Here is a 19,556-nt window from a genome sequence, read left to right on the forward strand (position 1 = left end):
GTTGTTAGAACGTATGTACTCTTTTATTAATATTGTGTGTGATTCATTCAATAATCAGCACTGTGAACATGTCAATCTTTATCAAGGCTCATTGCTAGTGAAGCAGAGTGGTTTTCAAAGTCCTATTTTTCTTTCTTTTATCTTTCTTTGGTAATAATTTTTTTATCTTCGTTCCTTTTCTTTCCTTTTTTTTTTATTCACTTTAATTTTAGTATATCAAATTGTTAGCCTTTAGTATTTATATTTTCACTCAATAAAGTTTTTTGTTTTGTTACAGCTACTTTGTTACATGTCAACAGAATTGATTCCATCTTTAAGATGTCCTTTTTATTTTATATTTGAATGCATTCTTTTTTTTTTTTTTTTATCTTTTCCATATATTACAGGTACGAAATACGTTGATATATTGGTACGATAGGGATGAATGGATGAATGGACGATATGGGATGACGGAATAATGGGATCATACTACATACAGTACGATAAACGCGACAGTCTTCATTTGAAAGTGAAGTTCACAACGTGTTGATTAGCTCCAAAGGATAAACACATCATTATAGGATAGAACAAACGCCACCTTCCGAATAAAAATGTTCGTGTGAGTACGAAACAATCAGCCAATCGTAAACAGATGACACGCATCATGCATATAATGGACTCTGGTACCAGTCTTTTGGGAATTCATCTTTCTTTTTTTTTAATATTTGTCTTTCTTTTGTATTACTTAACTAGGTTCGTTTCGAACTTTGACAAGTGGAAGATATAAAATGGGCGCTCCTCAAGATTTTTTCCTTTTCTTTTTTTCTTTATCGTTTTAATACGCTTGATTATATTATAAAACATGTAAGTTCTCATTGATGTGGTTGATGATGATGATGATGATTGATGATGATGATTGATGATGATGATTGATGATGATGATGATTGATGATGATGATTGATGACGATTGACTTTATTTTTTTGATCGTCAGGCCCCTCTTTGATTACTTTGCCGAACATCACGAAGAATTTGAAAACTCACATCACGGCAGTGTTACCTATGTCCTCCTTGGTGACGCTGCTGCTTACGAAGCGGCAAAGGCTTATGAAGAGCGCGGTGGTCGTCGAGGTCCGGAATATGATCGTGCCATGGCCAAGAAAGTTCTTGCAGATCTTGCCGCCGCTAACGTTGATAGACTGTAAGTATTTTGTAAAAATAGGAGAAATGACAGTGCATAGAGAAAGAGTATTGATATTATTTTTATTTAGTGTTGAAACCAAGGGTTTGCACCACATTGACAAGGCGAAGGCCAAGCGACACGCTGAAGAACTAATTTCTGATAAATGCGACCAATATTATGGATTGTATTGATTGATTTTTATATTGTGTGTATCTTTTGTATATTCCTTTCCGCTCCAATTCATTATTCTTTTAGTTTAGTAAGCATTATCACTATATAACAAGGAAGAAAAATAAAAAAAAAGGACTCTAAGGAGCACTTTTGTATACCAATATCACTATTTACCGAATCATCCATTCAATGGGTAAGAAAATATAATAGATTGGATAGATTTAGAGTTTATAGTGCCACGAATCCTTTCTTTTTTTGTGCGGTTTTTAATCGGGCAGTGCATGGACTGGGGGTCAGTTATTTCCAAAACGAGTTTTTGACCTAGTCTATACTGTAATGATGATGATCGACATACGAATGATGGATGGTATGTGATTATGAATGATGATTGATGATGGGTGGTATGTAATATGGTATTTGTTGCAGATAGTTGATTAGATTAGAAAATAGACGTCGGATAAGTCAGTGATTTAGCTTATTTTTTAAAATAAAAAAGAAAAGTTGATTATTACATCTATTATTATTCGTTTGAAAATAGTAAAAAATTTTACCATCATATGTTAAATATGTATTTCTTTTCGATCACATATGATATATTTTAATATGATTCATTTCCGATGATCAGGATGATAAATATATTGACATTATTTATGAAGAGATTAAGCTCATTTACTGCCTAGGAACACAGGAGCAGGATGATTTTCAAAGTCCTATTTTCAGTTCATCCTCTTTTAATCTTAAATCTTATTATTTATTTTCTTTCTCTTTCTTTCCTTTCTTTTCCGTTGACTTTTTATAGTTCTACTGTATTCATTAGTATAGTCGTTAGTTTATATATATTTTTTATTCAATAAATTTTTTTTCGTTTTGCTACAACTACTTTGTTACATGTCAACATAATTGATTCAACCTTCAAGATGTAGTTTTTATGTTTGAACGCATTCTTTTTATTTTACTCATACATTATAGGTATCAAATGCGTTTATACGATAATAATAAATGGATGAATGGATGATGGGATTGATAGAATCACGCTATGATACTACATACATTACGATAAACACGATAACCGCCTTGAAAGTGAAGTCCCCAACGTGAGGATTAGCTCCAATTGATAAAAAACCGTCATAGAATAAACAAATACTACCGCTCGAGTAAAAAATGCTGGTGTGAGAATAAAACAGTCAACCAATCATGAACATGTTACATGCACGATGCATATAATGGATTCTGGTATCGTACAAGATGATCTTTTGGTAATGGATTAATTTTTGTTCATGATTGATCTTTTTTTTTAATATTTGTCTTCCTTTGTACTACTTAACTAGGTTCGTTTTGAACTTTGACAAGTGGAAGATATAAAATGGGCGCTCCTCAAGGTTTTTTCCTTTTCTTTTTTTTTTTTTTATCGTTTCAATACACTTGATTATATTATAAAACATGTAAGTTCTCATTGACCGTGGTTGATGATGATGATGATGATGATGATGACGACTGACTTTATTTTTTTTCTAATCGTCAGGGGGGCGTTCTCTCAAGCATTTTCCCAGGAAGAAATTCAAAATGGAACAACTCATGACCTCCTCGCCGGTCAGACTGCTTACCAAGCTGCCAAGAAGTACGACGACTACTGTGAAAGTAATGGCAAGCCCGATGGTCATGCCAAGGCCAAGGAAATGCTTAGTAATTTTATCAGCGCTGCTGTTAACGAACTGTAATTATTTGAAAAAATAGGAGAAATGATGATGTATAGAGAAAGAGCATTGATGTTATTTTTATTTAGTGCTGAAACCAAAAGTTTGGACTTCATTGACAAGCAAGAGGTCAAGCGTCACGCTGAAGAACAAATTTTCGATCAGTACGACCAATATTATGGATTGTATTGATTGATTTTTATATTGTGTGTATCTTTTGTATATTCCTTTCCGCTCCAATTCACTATTCTTTTAGTTTAGTAAGCATTATCACTATATAACAAGGAAGAAGAATAAAAAAAGGACTCTAAGGAGCACTTTTATATACCAATATCACTACTTACTGAATCATCCATTCAATGGGTAAGAAAATATAATAGATTGGATAGATTTAGAGTTTACAGTGCCACGAATTCTTTCTTTTTTTGTGTAATTTTTAATCAGGGAGCTCATGGATTGAGGGTCAGTTATTTCCAAAACGAATGTTTGACCGAGTGTATACTCTGTAATGATGATGATCGACATACGAATGATGGATGGTATGTGACTATGAATGATGATTGATGATGGATGATAAGTGATTTGGTACTTGTTGTAGACGTAGGGGTAAGTCAGTGATTTTCAAAGTCCTATTTTTAATTCTTCATAATTTTTTTTTTTATTTTCTTTCTTTTTCTTTCTTTTTCTTTCTTTTTTTCTATCGATTTTTTATAGTTACATTCATTAGTATAGTCGTTAGTTTATATATGCTTTTCATTCAATAAAACTTTTTACTTTATTACAACTACTTTGTTACATAACAGAATTGATTCCATCTTCGACATGTCCTTTTTTTTATGTTTGAATTCCTTCCTTTTATTTTACTCATATATTATAGGTACAAAATACGTCGATATATTGATACAATAGGGATATGGATGATATGGGATGACAGGATAACAGGATGATACTACATACAGCACGATAAACACGACGATCGTCTTTGAAATTGAATTTCACAACGTAACAATTAGCTCCAAGTGGTAAACAGGTCATCAGAGAACACTATCTCTCAAATAAAAAATGTTGGTGTGAGAATAAAACAATTATCCAATCATGAATAGGTTACATGCACGATGCATATAGTTGATTCTGGTATCGTACAGAATGACCTTTTGGGAATGGATTGATTTTTTGTTCATGAATGAATCTTGTTCTTTTTTTTTAAAAAAAAATATTTGTCTTTCTTTTGTACTACTACCTTAATAGATTCGTTTCGAATTTTGATATAAAAAGAGCGCCCCTCAAGATTTTTCCTTTTTTTTTTTTATTTATCATTTTAATACATTTGATTATACTATAAAACATGTAAGTTCTCATTAATGATGATTGATGACGATTGACTTCATTTTTTTTTTGGTCGTCAGGCCCCTCTTTGATCTCTATGCCGACCAACACGAAGAAGTTACCAACGCGGGACATAAAGCTGAACTTAGCCACGAACTCATTGCTGCTGCTGCTTCTTATGAAGCGGCCAAAGCTTACGAGGAACACTGTGAACGTGAAGGTAAACCCGATAACCATGCCAAAGCCAAGGAAATCCTTGCTGGTTTGACTGGTTTTGCCGTTGACAGGATGTACGTATTTTGAAAAGCAGGAGAAATGATGATGTATAGAGAAAGAGTATTAATGTTATCTTTATTTAGTGTTGAAACCAAAGGTTTGGACTACATTGACAAGGCAAAGGCCAAGCATCATGCTGTACGAGAACTTTCCTCTCAATTGGAGAACGAATATCATCAATAAATGCACGGATTAGTTTTTACCTTTTTGTATATTTCCCTCTCCAATCCATTATTCTTTTAGTTTAGTCGATATCACAGCTATTTAACAAAGAATAAAAAAAAAAAACAAAAAAACAAAAAGAAAACCCTCAAAGGAGCATTTTTGTATACCAATATTACTATTTGTTGAGTCATCATCCATTTGCCTTTGATGAAGATCGCCTACTGTCATAGGAGAATGAGGGAGATGCGGCGGGAAATAAAATGACCAGCAATTTTTTTTTTTTTTTTTTTTTGCCTTCTCACCGTGTTGTTAGTTTTCCGCATCTTACTTTCCCATCCTCTTTTATTAGCATAATCATGGATGATCAGCAAGACGTATACGAATTATCAGACAATGAATATGAAGTAGAAGAAATTATTGATCATCGTGGTAAAGTAAGTCAATTCTATTTTACTATTTTTATTTTCACTCAACTTTTTCCCCAATATATATTTTTTTTTCTTTGTTGTGGGATAGGGTCCGACACAAGAGTTTTTGATTAAATGGAAGGATTATGACGATGAATATAATACTTGGGAACCTAGAGAAAACCTTGAGTAAGTTGATATTTTTTTTTTCTTTTTTGATGTAAACATAGTAATATTCGTGTTTTTTTTTTTTTTATTCATTGCTTTTTAACAGTTCGGCAAAAGATCTACTTGACAACTATTTCCAATCCTTGAAGAGCGCGCCAACTTCCAAAAGCAAACCCACTAAAACAAAGAAAAAAGGTAATAAAGAAATATAAAATAAGAACGACAATCGTGACTCATTGTTAATATTTCATAACTATAGAAATTCGTCAAGCTGAAGTCTCACCTGTAGAAAGTGAATACGAAAATAGTGATCAACAATTAGACGAACTATCCGAAGAAGAATTCAAATTGGACAAAGATAAGAAGGACGATATTGATGATGAACCTCTCTTCCAACAATCAAAGATCAAAAGTATCGTTATCGGTACACTCTCATCAACCTCAAAACCAAAGGATGTCACCAAATCTTTATCACCATCACCAACACCATCAATAAAACAGAAAAGGCAGTATCGACCAAGGACGACTAGCAGTGATGAATCGGATGTGGATGAAAATGATAATAGTTCTGAATACAATGTGGAAATTAGAAGAAAACGACCAAAGCGAAAAACAACAACTAGGAATCAAGCAATCACGTCTATTGATCTTAGTGATGAAGAAGAAAGATACAAGGAAGAAGATGACAAGGAATCTCAAGACGAATTCAAAATAAAAATCAAAAATGATGATGATGGGTTGACTCGGACATCTTGGAATACGCATTTGGATGGAGAAATGAAGAATATCTCAATTATTTCTGATGATGGCTATAACGAAAATATCAAGAATTGGGAACGAAAAATTAAAAGAGTCGCGGCCATGTATAAAACTGATAATGATAGTATTTTAGCTTTAGTCGAGTGGTAAGGATATCAAAAAAAAAAAAAAAAGATCCATATATCTAAAATGACAAACTTTTTTATTTTTGTCTTGTCTATATAGGAAAACTGGTGATTTTTCATTACATGATCAAAATGTATTACATCAACATTGTCCTCAAGCGGTAAAAAAGAAAAATGATCCCACTCTACTTACAGTACTTATTAATGAATTTCTTTTTTTTTCCTTTGTATTTATGTAGCTTATTAATTTCTATGAAAATCATCTCACTTTCCTCTCGGATGACAAGACTGATTCCAAGGCTGATTGCAAGACTGATTCTAAGACTGATTGCAAGACTGACAACTGCTTGGACGACAAGACTCATATCCTCTCAGATGGCAAGACTGACACTTGCTCGGATGACAAGATTGATATCCCGTCTGATGACAAGACTGGAACCCCCTCATCTCCCAAGGTTGAAAAACAGGCAAAGCAAGACGTTTTACAATCGGCATGAAATTTCAGTAGTATATAATGATGATTTTTGACATCTCTTCTTTTTACAACATAACACAGATTACCCACTTGATACAATCCACCTCTCGTATTATTGCGTTTTTTTTTTTCTGATTGATATTAGTTTAATAAAAAATGATCTATCCTTTTTTTTTTTTTTTAATCTATCTAACTTCCAATATGTAATCAAGCCAGTTGGTGATCGCTACCAATATTGCTGCGGTGGGCAGACGGAGGCCCAATAAAAAAAAAAACTATATTTGTACTCGATTTTTTTTTTTTTTTTTTTTGGCCTTCTCTTTTTTCCAATTGACATAGAAATCATAAACATGACTACCAAGTTACTCGTAAGCAAATAATACATATAAACTCAATATGAAAGATGTGATATTTCTTTCTTTCTTTGACCGTTTTTATTTTCCTATTTTAAAATTAGTTTGTTGGGCTAGGCAATTATACTCATCCTAATACTCGTCATAATGTCGGTATGATGGTTCTTGATTCTATTGTCAAACAGCTTGATCTTGTATGGACTCAACATAGGCCTTGGAAATCACATATGGCACAAGTATCACTATCGATTCTCAATAATAAAAAGAAAGAAGTAATGGATGTACAAGTAACTTTCCTCAAACCTCGGTTACTTATGAATATCAGTGGATCCTGTGTAGCAAAAGCTGGTAAAATAAACAACTATCATCAAAACTGGAATAAACAAGTATTGATTGCTTTCTTTCTTTCTTTTTTTTTTTTTTTCTCTCTCTCTCTTAGTTAATGAACTCTCCATTCCTCCTTCCAATATTTACGTCTTTCACGATGATTTACAACGACCTCTCGGCAAACTCTCCATGAAAACGGGTGGCTCAGCGAATGGTCATAATGGAGTCAAGTCAGTCATGGAAAAATTGGGTACAGATGCTTTTCGACGAGTACGGATTGGTATTGGTCGTCCTGAAGATCGATCACCAGATGTTGTTGCCGATTTTGTCCTGAACAAGTTTACAACGGTAGAAATGGAGACTCTGGAATCACTTGTCTACCCCTTGATGGCCCCTGGTCCTGGTCTTGGCTTGGAAACCCTTTGTATTAGAGGAGAACTTTGGAAAGCTCCTAATCCAGTCAAAGAAAAAAAGAAGAAGCAAGACTCTACAGTTTCAACTGATATCGATCCTCAGTCTATTGCACCTCCATTGATCAAAGTCCCATAGAGTATATACCATTTATTTCCATTCATCATCATCTTTATCTATCATTCATGTTTATATCCATTAGAATAGAAATCATACATATAGAGATCATACATTCACATCGCCATATCATTTTATTTAAAAAAAAAAAGTCAAACAATACATTTTTTGAAACTTTCTAATAAAGTTTCCCTATTCAAATTTTTGCCAATAAAAATTAATCTATTCTTTCTTTCTTCTCCATCTTTCCACGGTCTATCTTGTTGTCCATCAAATAACTATGTATAAAAAGGTATAGAATGATGAGTCCCTTTTTTTGTTTTGTTTTGTTTTAAAATTATATACCATGTGTACGCCTTGAAAGATAAATCGATCTCGTTCACCATGCACATTTAGAATGCCTTTCATACGATAAATGTTTGGTCCCATAGAAGCCAATATAGACTGAATCCATCGGTTGAGTCGATCGAAATCCAACTCTCCAGCAATACCAATACCCACGGATATAATTTCTTGATCACTGTGATGGTGCTGGTTGTCTGGTATCGTCATGTGATCCAAATCGTATCCTTTCACATCCAAGATACAATCCAGAGGAATAACACCATACTTTGTTGCATGAATGGGTACGTTTTTGATTTGAGAAAGTCGTTGTCTCAATGAATGGATTGCATGAGTGTCAGGCAGGAGGTCGGTTTTGTTTAATAAGATGATATCAGCAAATGCAATTTGTTGATACGCTTCTGTTTTGTTGGTCCATGCTGCATCCAGTTGTTGTGAGATATGATAGGCATCCACCAAGGTCACCACGGCATCTATTCGGTAGTGCGCCAATAACTGATCATCCATCATCACTGTTTGTAAAACAAATCCAGGATTTGCCAAACCAGTACATTCAATCAAAACCATATCAAATTGATCTTTCCGTTCCACGCAGAGTTCATGTAAAATCCTAGAAAGATCACCACGTACTGTACAACAAAGACTACATATACAGAAAAAAAAAAAAAGAAAGGTAAGTTTAAAGAAGGGAAAAAAAAAGAACCGTTTTTGATACACTCTTGCTTTTTCTTTTACCATCCATTTTGTGTTTCAAATATTTCTTGACCAGCATCTAAGACAAGTCCTCCATCAACACCAACTTCCCCATATTCGTTTTCTATGACTGCCACCCGTTTGTTGTGCCGACTTTTTAGAATATGATTCAACAATGTTGTCTATACAATGGATATTGAGATAATGAAGATACTAGCCATGTATCTTTTTTTTTTCATTTACCTTTCCACTACCGAGAAACCCCGTGAGAATAGTAATAGGTACGCGACTTGTCATGAGAGAAAAACGAAAAGAAAAGGAAGGAAAAGGGGATGATCAAAACTTTTCATTTTCCATACCTTTTTTTTCCCCTTCATGTAAAATTCCAGCCAATCATGGAAAATAGGCATTTGAAAATCAAGCGGATAATCATCTCGGAAAAGCCATGATCTCATTTCTTTTTTCACCTTTTTTTTTTCCTTCTTTTTCTTCTTTATTCTTTTACAATGTGCCAATTCTGTGGGGTCGATCCTGAATTTGCCTCTTTTTTTGATAAGGATAGCGAAAAGTCTACAATGGAAAACAATAACCCAACTTCAGACGCACCTAATTACTTTCGTTTGAAGCCTGATCATCCTCGATATACCAAATTGACAACACCTCAACTCACAACATTTGCTTCCAAATTATCTCCTCAAGCTCAAGTTTTACTTTCATCTCATCAAGGTGATGAATATACAAAGGCTTCTCAACGGTGGTCAAAACAAGCTATAAAATCCGCGTTAGCCATTGTTCGTGTGGCCACCCCTGAAGATATATCCAAAACGGTAATCGAAAATATATCAACAAAATAGAAACTTATTACTAATACTGCTCTCTCATATGATGTTCTTTTTTTTTTTTTTTTAGATTGTGATGGCAACAAGTCATAAAGTACCTTTTGTTGTTAAATGTGGTGGACATTCCCCTAGTGGTGCTTCCAGTATAGAAAATGGTATTGTGATTGATCTCTCGTTAATGCGGCAAGTCTCTGTCAAACCGGATGAACAAGTGGTCATTGCTGATGGTGGTTGTCTTTATGGTGATATCTGCAAAGCATCAGCAGAGTATGGCCTTGCATGTGGTAAAAATCGAAAAAAAAATAACTTCCTAGCGATGATGGCTTACTAATCCATGAATTCTTTTTTTTTTTTTTTGTTTGTCGATTTAGTTGGGGGAACCACCAGTCATGTTGGTATTGGAGGTCTTTCTCTATCAGGTGGATATGGTTATTTGACTGGCGAGCATGGGTAAAAACTCCCATATAACAAAAGATAAAGAGAAAGAAAATGAATTTCTGAATGTATTTTTTTTTTTTTGTAGATTGGCTGTAGATAATATTATCGGCGCTCAAGTTGTTACAGCAGATGGGAAGATTCTCTGGGTAAATGAAAAGGACCATTCAGATCTGTTTTGGGGTCTCCGTGGAGCTGGTAATCGATTGGCAGTGGTGACTAAATTTGTGTTCAAAGCGCATCGTGTACCTTCTCAAATCTGGGGTGGCTTGATTCAGTTCAGTGGATCTCAAGTTGAGCAAGTTGTAGAAGCGATCAACTCATGGTATCAACAAAAGGATGTCAAGGCAGCGGCAGGTGTGGCATTTGGATCAGTAGCGGATGGCAAGACTGGATTGACGGTTTTCCCTTTTTATAACGGATCACAAGCAGACGCTGAAACCAATTTTACACCTCTTTTGGCTCTTTCTTCTCTTCAACGTGATGTATCTTCTATGCCTTTTTGGAAAATCAACACACTCGGTGACCAACCTGGTGCGTTTTCTGGTGCGTTTATTGAATTTGATTCGGCAAATGTAGCTCCTCCTCTGCAACCTCAACATATCAAGTCGATGCTGGATCATCTGGATCAGTTCACTACCAAATTCGATGGTGATTGCAATGCAGGTGCGTATATTTTATTGATCCAACCCGATGGTATCTCGAAACATCAAACTGGCGATATGGCTTTCCCTTGGAGAAATGATCGGTTCGATATTGGGTTATCAACAGCATGGCAACATCCAGATCAAGCAGAACGATGCACTACTTGGCTTCATCAACACTTCCAACCCCTGGCAAACGCGCAAGGAGATCAGGATCGACTATACAGTAACCATTCCGACTTTAGGGGTCCAGGTACCAATGAATTCGGCTCAAACTATACCAAGGTCATGGAACTGAAATCAAAATGGGATCCCAACAATGTCTTCAAGAGTGTATTGTAGCTTTTAAGTTTAGCGATTTTTATTAGAGTCTATGATATTCTTTTTTTTTTTTTTTTTGAATAAATATGAAACCATTTGAATTCCCGTGATATTATACCTTTATTCCATAAACGTATTGGTGCTCTTTATGGTCTTTTTTTTTTGAAACCATAAAAATGTGAAGGATGATTTTTTTTTTTTTTGTTTATTTCATGTGGAAGATCTGTTGGTTAATAATGAAAATGAATGTTATCGTTCAGCGACGATAGCTTTCTCCTTTAGTATGTATGAAAGATCATATGATAGAATAAATTGATTACCTTCATTTGATAAAAAAAAAAAAAAAAAAAAAAAAAAAAAAAAAAAAGAAAGAATCATCATAGGGGTGCATATCAAAAAGAATTTTTATTAGACAAAAAAAAAGGGAATAATTGATAAGAGTGATTCAGTAAGTAAGACGAAGAGGAGGGAGGGGTTGTATGCTGCATGGTATACATTTTTTTTTTACTTGTTATAGCTATATATATGTAAAAAGAAATGACCAAAAAAGGAATAAAGAGTTGAATAAAAAAAAAAAAAAGGAGGAAGTGAGAGAGAGGGGAAGAATCTAAACTAAAATATCAACCATCCATTCGAAAAGAAAACCGATCGTTTGCTAGCATTTGTCCCATTTGTATATGAAGTAATTGTTGTTGTTCATGATGTGATTGCTGGTGATCAATTTGTTGTTGATGTTGTTGTTCTTGTTGTAAGAGATGATTCATCATGACACTTTCACTACTATTTGGCGGTTGAGAGGGGCTGATGGTATTTGGAGTTCGAGGAGAGATCGCGTCATCATCAGATAGAAATGCATTTGGGCTGACGGGAGTTGATGCCATGGGTGTATGATAATTGCTATAAGGAGATGTTGGTGATCGACCATCACTAAGAAAATTCATATCCATTGGTGATGAAAGGTTTTGTGTTTGAACAGTGAGTGGAGTATTTCGTCGGAGGTGATGCTTGCTATTATTGCTATTGTTGGTATGCTGATGGAATTGATTGGTTTGTGAGGATAATACTGGTGCTTGCATGAATGGAGATGATGATGAAGATGAAGATGGTGATGATGGCTGTTGTTGCAATGTCATATAAAAATTATCCATCGTGGTAGTGTTTCCAACATCAGGTGAGGTAATAAGAATGGACGGAGGCTGTTCTATACTTGATTTCACCATATCAAAGTCAGGTGGCATTTGAACTATAAAGATGAAAAAAAAATTGAGTGAAACAAGATTATATTATTTATTTTAATAACTTACAATGAACACCTTGTCGTTCTGATAAAAATTGCATCATTGTCTTCATCATCTCTTGTTGAGTATTTTGCCGTTGTTTCGTTTCAGCCAACTCTCGGATAATTTGATCAAAGCCTTCTTGTAATCTTCCCAATTGTTGCATCATATCAGATTGAGCCATTTGCATCATAGAGAGATGAGAACCCATGTCATTGGTATCTCGTCGCATATTGTCTGATTCCAAAGCCTTTCGTTTGATCTCGTCCAGCAAGTCATGTCGATCCCGCATAAATTTTGGATGTGAGAACTCCCATATTTGATTTTCGGCTAATGTTCGATGGCCACGAGGTGATTTATTGACCTTGTGGAAACCATACCTAATTGATCGGTAAAAGTAAGTTTTTAATACAAAAAAAAAAAATAAAACAACTTTTTTTTTATCATCATTTTTTTACTGTCAATGTTCTTGTATTCAAACTTACATATTCAATTGGCGGACAAAACTACTAAAATTGTTATGTTTGAAGTGTTTTGGTAATACGTCACGAGAAAACTCAACAATGTTGCAGACTATAAATGAAGCACCAGTATAATTCCAAGCGATCAAATGTTGATATTGGTCATCAAGAACTGTACTATATATTTGAATAGAAAAAAAAAAAATAAACATGAGGACAAAAAAGAAAAGATAGTTTGATTGTTTTTTCATCCCACTTACTTGAATAGCTTGTGTACAAAAGTATTATTGTTAGATTTGGTTGGTGGTTGTTGAGAAGGAGGCTCTAAAGACATTTTCTGTAAATTTGAAGGATCACTTGGTGAATCTGTTGGGGAAACATATGGTGACACAGTAGGTGATGGAGAGTTCATAGGTGACCCTGATGATATTGAGCTTTCATTCTTGATTATAGGGGTACCGGAAGCACTAAGGGACGACAGTGATGAAGATCGTCCATGTTCCATAGTATATAATATGAGAATATCCAAAGTGTATTTGATAAAATGGAATAAAATAAGATATATAATAAGATGAACTCAAGACTTTTTGTATGAGAAATAGCTGAGAGGAAAAAAAAAAAAAAATGGTGAATCAAAGAAAGGGAGTGTATCAAAAAAAAAAAAAAAAAAAAAAAAAATAGGGCAATAAACCTCAAATTATATTTGCGGATTTAAAGACCGAATAGATCACAATTGACCATGTGTATTACACTTTATTCAGGGTATCCCTCCTTTTTCCTATCACTCTTTTTTAAAAGAAAAATAAAAAAAAAAAAAAGATATGAAAAAAAAGGATAGAAAGGAGCTGTCTATCTATGTACGCGCCACATAGGAGAAGTTGACATATAGACGTCAAGTGGCGTATCTCCAAAGCATTGGATGTTATCGGTTGATCTAAAAGCCGATATTCACTTACAGAACGTTAGTAAATCAATAAAACTGATGACATTTTAATGCTATTTAAAGAGGATCCAAATGTGTATACATATATTTTAAGATATAAACTATCATAATCATTCAATGTCTAAGGATTTAGTTTCATAGAGTTTTCGATCCTATCATTCCATGAAGCATGATGCTCTACCGGCTTTCTAAACCCAAGTACCGCGCATCCGATATCGTGATACCCAAGCTATTGGTAATAAATCTTGATTTAGTTTCAACTTGCAATAGATACTACTAATGGCAACACTAATACTACTGATGATGATGATTGACAGAGATTGTTAGTAATTGATAGTTATATGAATATTTGATGATGTTTTTATGATGATGCCTATAAGGATTCATTTCATGTGTCATATAGTACTCTATGATTGTTGTCATTTTTGCTTGATGGGTACAACAACCGATGATGTTAAATAAGAGCATCATAAAATAAAGGATATTTTGTAGATTTAACACATCATGACCAATTCAAGTCATCAAATATTATTATTCAACCATCATCATGAATATTTTTAAAAGAATTACCATAGTATCAATATTTATGCTTGTATGGAAATGCGGCGGATAATGAAATCAACAAAATTTTTCAATTCTGTAATTTTTTTTTTTTTTCACTTGGAGAGTTTCTTTCTTGCCAATATACAATGATGGCATCACAGAAACCTAGTCAAGGATTACCTTTACCCAGTATCAATGCCGTCCATAGAAACGACAATTATCTTCCTTTGATTACTACTATCTATATATCAATATCATTTTCATCAGTTTTTATCAACAAGTATCTTACCACAGCATCAGAGTACAAATTCCCTTATTCTTCGGTAACTGTTTTTTTGCAATTGATTATCACGGTTGGTTTTTTACAAATATGGCGACAGTGTCAAAAAAGGTAAAAAAAAAAAAAAAAAAAAGATATATATATCCATTGAACTCATTTTATTGATTGTTCTTATGAAAAAGGTATTTACCCAGTTGGTTACGACTTTCGAAAATGACATCCACTGGTTGGCGTCAAGTACTTCCTTGTACCGTGATTTATGTGATGATGATGTTATTGGATCCTTTCTTTCGAACACGAGTAAATGCCACCATGTACACAGCAGTTCAAGCATGGTGTATCCTGTTTGCTTTGGCCTGGACAATGAAGTTTGGTCACAAAAGTACTGGTCAGCAACTACGACGACGACGAGGACAAGCACAATGGGCAATGGAACGAACGGCATGGGGATATTGTCTGGTACAATTTATTGGTATATGGTTTGCTAGTGAAGTGACAAGTGAATCATCATGGTTCTCTTTCTCTCTTACGTCTTCCTGGGTGGGTCTATGTTATGCTGCCTTGATGGTCACATATGCTGTTACCATTCAAAACGCTCTTGTAGGTCTTCGACATGATGTGACTCTCTTGTTACAATGGCATCTTACTTTGACAACTGCATTAACGACATTGATTGTATTGGTATCTGGTGAATTGATGGATGCCTATCGAACTGTGTTATTCTGGGATGAACTAGGTTTTTGGATTCAAATGGTAAGAAAATATAAAATAATAAATGGGAGGACTCATTCTCTCTTTTTCTATTTAAAAGATAATCGGGTCTTTATTGGCAATGGTGATACACATTTTCATGATTTTATTGATCAAGTACTCCTCACCACTTTCATATACCGTAGCAGCAACAACCAAGGTAAGTTGGAGGGGACTGAAAAATATGTGGATAAGTTTGATTTGATTCTTTTTTTTTTTTTTTTTATGATGTAGACATGTTTACAAGCTATTATTGCCTTTCTTCTTTTTGGAAACCTTATGACTGGATCTGTAAGTGATATCACATATTAGACATATTGATTGTTATTTTTTATTATACTGATTTTTTTTTTCTTTCGTTTACTTTTTATTATCACTTTTTTTTTTTGAAATGAAAAAGCAATTTTTATTTCTTTCTGTGTCTTTGATTGGTGCCATTTGTTATGCCAAAAAGTCGACTTCCAAAACGATTGATTCCATCTATTCTATGTAGTTTTATTTTATTTATGATACCATAGTTATCTTTTATTATATAGTTTCCTGTATCTAGATTATTACCCAAAATTACAATAATATAGATAATCAAATAAAAACAAAATTATTACCTATTTGATACTTTTTTTTTCATTGTATGTTCTGTATGAACGTGATATGTTTATTAGCAAAGCTTGAGTTTTAAGGTTACCCATTCGTAGAGATTGAAAATATCACATCAACTATGATGATTAGGAAGACGAGTGGTAATATTGATGCTCATCTTTTTTTTTTTTTTTTGATTTAATCTATAAAATAATATGATGATCTAAAATAACATGAGGGAAATTTCAAGAAATTGATTTGTTTTATGTTGTGTTCAAATGTGGTGGAATGATGATCACTTTTGAGCGAGAAAGAGAAAAGCAAAGTTTTGTATGCAGGATGGAAAAAACAGGATCGACTTTTGGATTCTACAGCCAAAATTTTCGAATTCCTCAGCCAAATTTTAGCTGTAAAAATAAATCGTCAGGGGTTCATCAGGCAATTTTTCAAAAAAATGGATGAAATCTTCTGGTGATGATTGAACATGAAGCGGCAAGTTAACAGATAAAATGAGATTAGATGATATTAAACTACTTTTTGGAGAGGAATCGAATGGTGGTAATTTTATTGAATGATGATCATTATTGGATGAAGGATGAGATATTTATTTTTATTTTTTATTTTATTCTATAGATTGGGAGGTAAGGTATAAATTATTATTAAGGATGAGAATGATTCCATCTATGTTTGTTTCTAGTTTGGTGCAGTGATGATGACTTTTGAGGTATTCAAGGCCAGATTTTTTTTTTTGTGTTTGACTGTCTCCTCATTCAGGAAAAGCACCGGACTTAATAAAAAAGCATTAGAAAAAAAAAAATCTAATACTATTTTCTTCTTTCCTTCATTTCTCTTTGAAATATGGATGAAGACAAAAACGTCAAGCTCATCCTAGGCAATGACTTATATTCTAAAGTATCCTCTTGTCGCATATTAATGGTTGGAGCTGGAGGTATTGGCTGTGAACTATTAAAAAATTTGGTGTTATCAGGGTTCAAGAACATTACTGTGGTAAGCAAACAATAACAAAGCTACAAAGAAGAATATAAATATTTACTGAATATATTGTCCTCCTTTTTTTTTTTTTCTCATTAGATTGATCTTGATACCATAGATATCTCCAATCTCAACCGACAATTTTTATTCCAAAAACAACACGTCAAAAAGGCTAAAGCTCATGTAAGAAAAGTCAACAACTACAACAACAACAACAAAAGTGTATACTCATTATTTTTTTTTTCTTTTTCAATAGGTGGCCAAAGAATCCGCGTTACGATTTAATCCATCAGTGAATATAGAATCACACCAAGCTGATATCAAAAATACTGAATTCAACGTCGAATGGTTCAAGCAGTTCACTATGGTTCTGAATGCTTTAGACAACTTGGGTAAGAATTGAAATATATAGATATATATATATATATATATATTATAAAGAGTAGATTACTAATGTATTATCAACCCATTTTTTTTTCTTTTTTCAGATGCTAGAAAACACGTTAATGCCATGTGCTTGGCTGCCAATATACCTTTGATCGAATCTGGTACTACCGGTTATTTGGGTCAATCTTATGTTATCAACAAGGGGATCACTGAATGTTTCGATTGTCATCCAAAACCTACTCCAACTACCTATCCTGTTTGTACCATCCGAAGTACTCCAAGTGCACCTATTCATTGTATTGTCTGGGCAAAAAGTTATCTCTTTACTCAACTTTTTGGTAACTCAGAAGATGATGAAGCTTTGGATCAAGAAAAATCAGAAGACAATGGTAAAATGATCCACTTTACAGTTCGTTTTTTTTTTTTTTATTTAACCTCATGATATATTTTTCATAGCTCAAGAATTAGCAGCCTTGGTGAAAGAAACGGAAGCTTTGAAGAAAATCAAAGATTCAATGGGAACACCTGAATATCCAAAACAAGTATTTGATAAGGTAATGATATGAAGAAGAAAGTTAGAGTTTGATTAATGATTATTATTATTAGGTATTCAAAACGGATATTTTACGATTATTATCTATGGAAGATATGTGGAAAGAGCGACGGAAACCAACCCCTTTAGATTATGAACAATTGGCAAAAGGACGACAGATCGAATTGACCAATGAAACCGTCGAAAATGATCATTCGAAATCACATGGACTCAAAGATCAACAATTATGGACACTTGGTGAATATTTTGATGTTTTCCGATCTAGGTATATAAGAAAAAAAAAAAAAAGAAAATGGTATGTTCCCAAATATAACTAACGATTTTCCCTTTCTTCACTTAGTGTCACCAAGTTATCCGAACGATTACGAAAGCAACAATCAATCAAACCAGATGCTATCTTAACTTTTGATAAGGATGATGAAGATGCTCTTGAATTTGTGGCTTCTGCAGCTAACCTTCGTGCCAAGATATTTGAAATCCAGCAAAAGACATTATTTGAAGTGAAATGTGAGTTATATGCATTAAGGAAGATTGAAGGACTAACATGTTTTCTTTTGAATAGCGATGGCTGGTAACATTATTCCAGCAATTGCCACCACCAATGCGATCATTGCAGGGGTTGTAGTCATGAAAGCTTTTCAGGTCCTCAGAGGTTCTATTGGTGATATAAAACGAGTAAGTACTTGTATGATAGATTTACAAGTGATGTTAAACCTTTTTTTGATCCACTAGACTTACTTAACTACAGTGTCAAGACGGCCTCATTTACTCATTCAAGAAGAATCATCAGGTCCAAATTTGGAATGTCAAGTTTGTCAATCAACAGGTGCAACAGTTCTAGTGGATTTGGAAAAGGCAACACTGCGTGATCTGATTGACAAGATTCTTTTAGCTCCATTGGACCAAGGGGGTGCGGAAATGACAGAAGAAATAGCTGTGATGGATGGTGATAGGTAAAAAAACAAGAAAAAAGAGAGAGAGAAAAAAGACAGTTTGATTAAAATGATTCACCGTTTGATTTATATAGAATGTTATACGATATTGAATATGATGATAATTTGGATACTTTACTGAAAGATTTGAAGGTACAAAATGGCACTATCTTACGTATTGACAGCGAAAATGGCGACCAAGATTTAGATCTTGTGATTCAATCAAGGTAAAAAAAAAAAAAAAAAAAAAAAAAAAAAAAAAAAAAAAGTCATGTGGTCATAGTCTCATTTGAACTTTACTTTTTTTTTTGTGGGGAAACACTTGGAACAAGGCCATCATTGGACACGGTGATTCAATTATCAGAAACATTAAAAAAGACCAACAAAAAAAATCAACAAAAGCGACGATTAGAATCGAATGAAGCATCACAACAAGAAGAACAAATACAAAAGAAACCAAAATTGGATAATAATACCATTGTAGAAATAGGCGAAGATGATGAAAATGGAACGATTGTATTAGATTAAACGTTTTGTATATGGATTAGGTTTTTTTTTTCTCACACATCGCACATACTTTATCTATGCTAGTACAAAACAAGACCCCGCATCAGAATAGGATTTTCTCCTTTATTTGAAAATGTCTCAA

General features: G+C 33.7%; 11 protein-coding genes across 11 annotated transcripts; 8 read left to right on the forward strand and 3 right to left on the reverse strand.

Moving 5' to 3' along the window:
- Nucleotides 1-821: 821 nt before the first annotated feature.
- On the forward strand, nt 822-1,395 carry BX664DRAFT_331392 (uncharacterized protein). The gene is made up of 3 exons (XM_051545129.1): nt 822-843; nt 973-1,179; nt 1,250-1,395. Coding segments are annotated over exons 1-3 (312 nt in total). The 5' UTR covers nt 822-841; the 3' UTR covers nt 1,353-1,395.
- Nucleotides 1,396-2,731: 1,336 nt separating this feature from the next.
- BX664DRAFT_385398 (uncharacterized protein) lies at nt 2,732-3,355 on the forward strand. Its single transcript, XM_051549251.1, has 3 exons — nt 2,732-2,774; nt 2,855-3,046; nt 3,116-3,355. Coding segments are annotated over exons 1-3 (297 nt in total). The 5' UTR covers nt 2,732-2,772; the 3' UTR covers nt 3,219-3,355.
- A 910-nt stretch (nt 3,356-4,265) lies between these two features.
- BX664DRAFT_331395 (uncharacterized protein) lies at nt 4,266-4,948 on the forward strand. The gene is made up of 2 exons (XM_051545130.1): nt 4,266-4,642; nt 4,712-4,948. Exons 1-2 carry the CDS (start codon nt 4,398-4,400, stop codon nt 4,809-4,811), a joined length of 345 nt encoding a protein of 114 aa, XP_051399638.1. The 5' UTR covers nt 4,266-4,397; the 3' UTR covers nt 4,812-4,948.
- An 834-nt stretch (nt 4,949-5,782) lies between these two features.
- BX664DRAFT_121120 (uncharacterized protein) lies at nt 5,783-6,894 on the forward strand. Its single transcript, XM_051539756.1, has 4 exons — nt 5,783-5,874; nt 6,037-6,273; nt 6,353-6,413; nt 6,492-6,894. Exons 2-4 carry the CDS (start codon nt 6,146-6,148, stop codon nt 6,747-6,749), a joined length of 447 nt encoding a protein of 148 aa, XP_051399639.1. The 5' UTR covers nt 5,783-5,874; nt 6,037-6,145; the 3' UTR covers nt 6,750-6,894.
- Nucleotides 6,895-7,018: 124 nt separating this feature from the next.
- Nucleotides 7,019-8,094, forward strand: BX664DRAFT_331402 (peptidyl-tRNA hydrolase-domain-containing protein). Its single transcript, XM_051545131.1, has 3 exons — nt 7,019-7,095; nt 7,185-7,428; nt 7,520-8,094. The coding sequence occupies exons 1-3, from the start codon at nt 7,078-7,080 to the stop codon at nt 7,954-7,956; spliced, it is 699 nt and encodes a 232-aa protein (XP_051399640.1). The 5' UTR covers nt 7,019-7,077; the 3' UTR covers nt 7,957-8,094.
- Nucleotides 8,088-9,289, reverse strand: BX664DRAFT_296153 (cobalamin synthesis protein/P47K; the record flags this gene model as incomplete). Its single annotated transcript, XM_051542187.1, has 4 exons — nt 9,214-9,289; nt 9,013-9,152; nt 8,281-8,920; nt 8,088-8,213 (listed from the first exon to the last, which is right to left on the reverse strand). The coding sequence occupies exons 1-4, from the start codon at nt 9,265-9,267 to the stop codon at nt 8,088-8,090; spliced, it is 960 nt and encodes a 319-aa protein (XP_051399641.1). The 5' UTR covers nt 9,268-9,289.
- Nucleotides 9,290-9,452: 163 nt separating this feature from the next.
- On the forward strand, nt 9,453-11,287 carry BX664DRAFT_331405 (uncharacterized protein). Its single transcript, XM_051545132.1, has 4 exons — nt 9,453-9,797; nt 9,880-10,093; nt 10,181-10,259; nt 10,333-11,287. The coding sequence occupies exons 1-4, from the start codon at nt 9,477-9,479 to the stop codon at nt 11,228-11,230; spliced, it is 1,512 nt and encodes a 503-aa protein (XP_051399642.1). The 5' UTR covers nt 9,453-9,476; the 3' UTR covers nt 11,231-11,287.
- A 305-nt stretch (nt 11,288-11,592) lies between these two features.
- Nucleotides 11,593-12,866, reverse strand: BX664DRAFT_331406 (uncharacterized protein; the record flags this gene model as incomplete). Its single annotated transcript, XM_051545133.1, has 1 exon — nt 11,593-12,866. A coding segment is annotated over exon 1 (610 nt), but the record flags the coding sequence as incomplete, so codon positions are not given.
- BX664DRAFT_262728 (HSF-type DNA-binding-domain-containing protein) lies at nt 12,497-13,281 on the reverse strand (the record flags this gene model as incomplete). The annotated part of the gene is made up of 3 exons (XM_051540734.1): nt 12,497-12,866; nt 12,972-13,124; nt 13,208-13,281. 3 exons carry the CDS (start codon nt 13,279-13,281, stop codon nt 12,497-12,499), a joined length of 597 nt encoding a protein of 198 aa, XP_051399644.1.
- A 1,252-nt stretch (nt 13,282-14,533) lies between these two features.
- On the forward strand, nt 14,534-16,074 carry BX664DRAFT_331413 (uncharacterized protein). Its single transcript, XM_051545134.1, has 5 exons — nt 14,534-14,824; nt 14,896-15,466; nt 15,525-15,623; nt 15,698-15,754; nt 15,864-16,074. The coding sequence occupies exons 1-5, from the start codon at nt 14,580-14,582 to the stop codon at nt 15,954-15,956; spliced, it is 1,065 nt and encodes a 354-aa protein (XP_051399645.1). The 5' UTR covers nt 14,534-14,579; the 3' UTR covers nt 15,957-16,074.
- Nucleotides 16,075-16,900: 826 nt separating this feature from the next.
- On the forward strand, nt 16,901-19,435 carry BX664DRAFT_365212 (uncharacterized protein; the record flags this gene model as incomplete). Its single annotated transcript, XM_051548457.1, has 10 exons — nt 16,901-17,050; nt 17,292-17,427; nt 17,524-17,811; nt 17,879-17,976; nt 18,029-18,240; nt 18,316-18,482; nt 18,538-18,650; nt 18,708-18,928; nt 19,003-19,134; nt 19,240-19,435. The coding sequence occupies 10 exons, from the start codon at nt 16,901-16,903 to the stop codon at nt 19,433-19,435; spliced, it is 1,713 nt and encodes a 570-aa protein (XP_051399646.1).
- Between the last annotated feature and the right edge of the window lie 121 nt (nt 19,436-19,556).

This window comes from Halteromyces radiatus, assembly GCF_025201355.1.
Source record: "Halteromyces radiatus strain CBS 162.75 chromosome Unknown BX664scaffold_4, whole genome shotgun sequence".
Taxonomy (NCBI): Eukaryota; Fungi; Mucoromycota; class Mucoromycetes; order Mucorales; family Cunninghamellaceae; genus Halteromyces; species Halteromyces radiatus.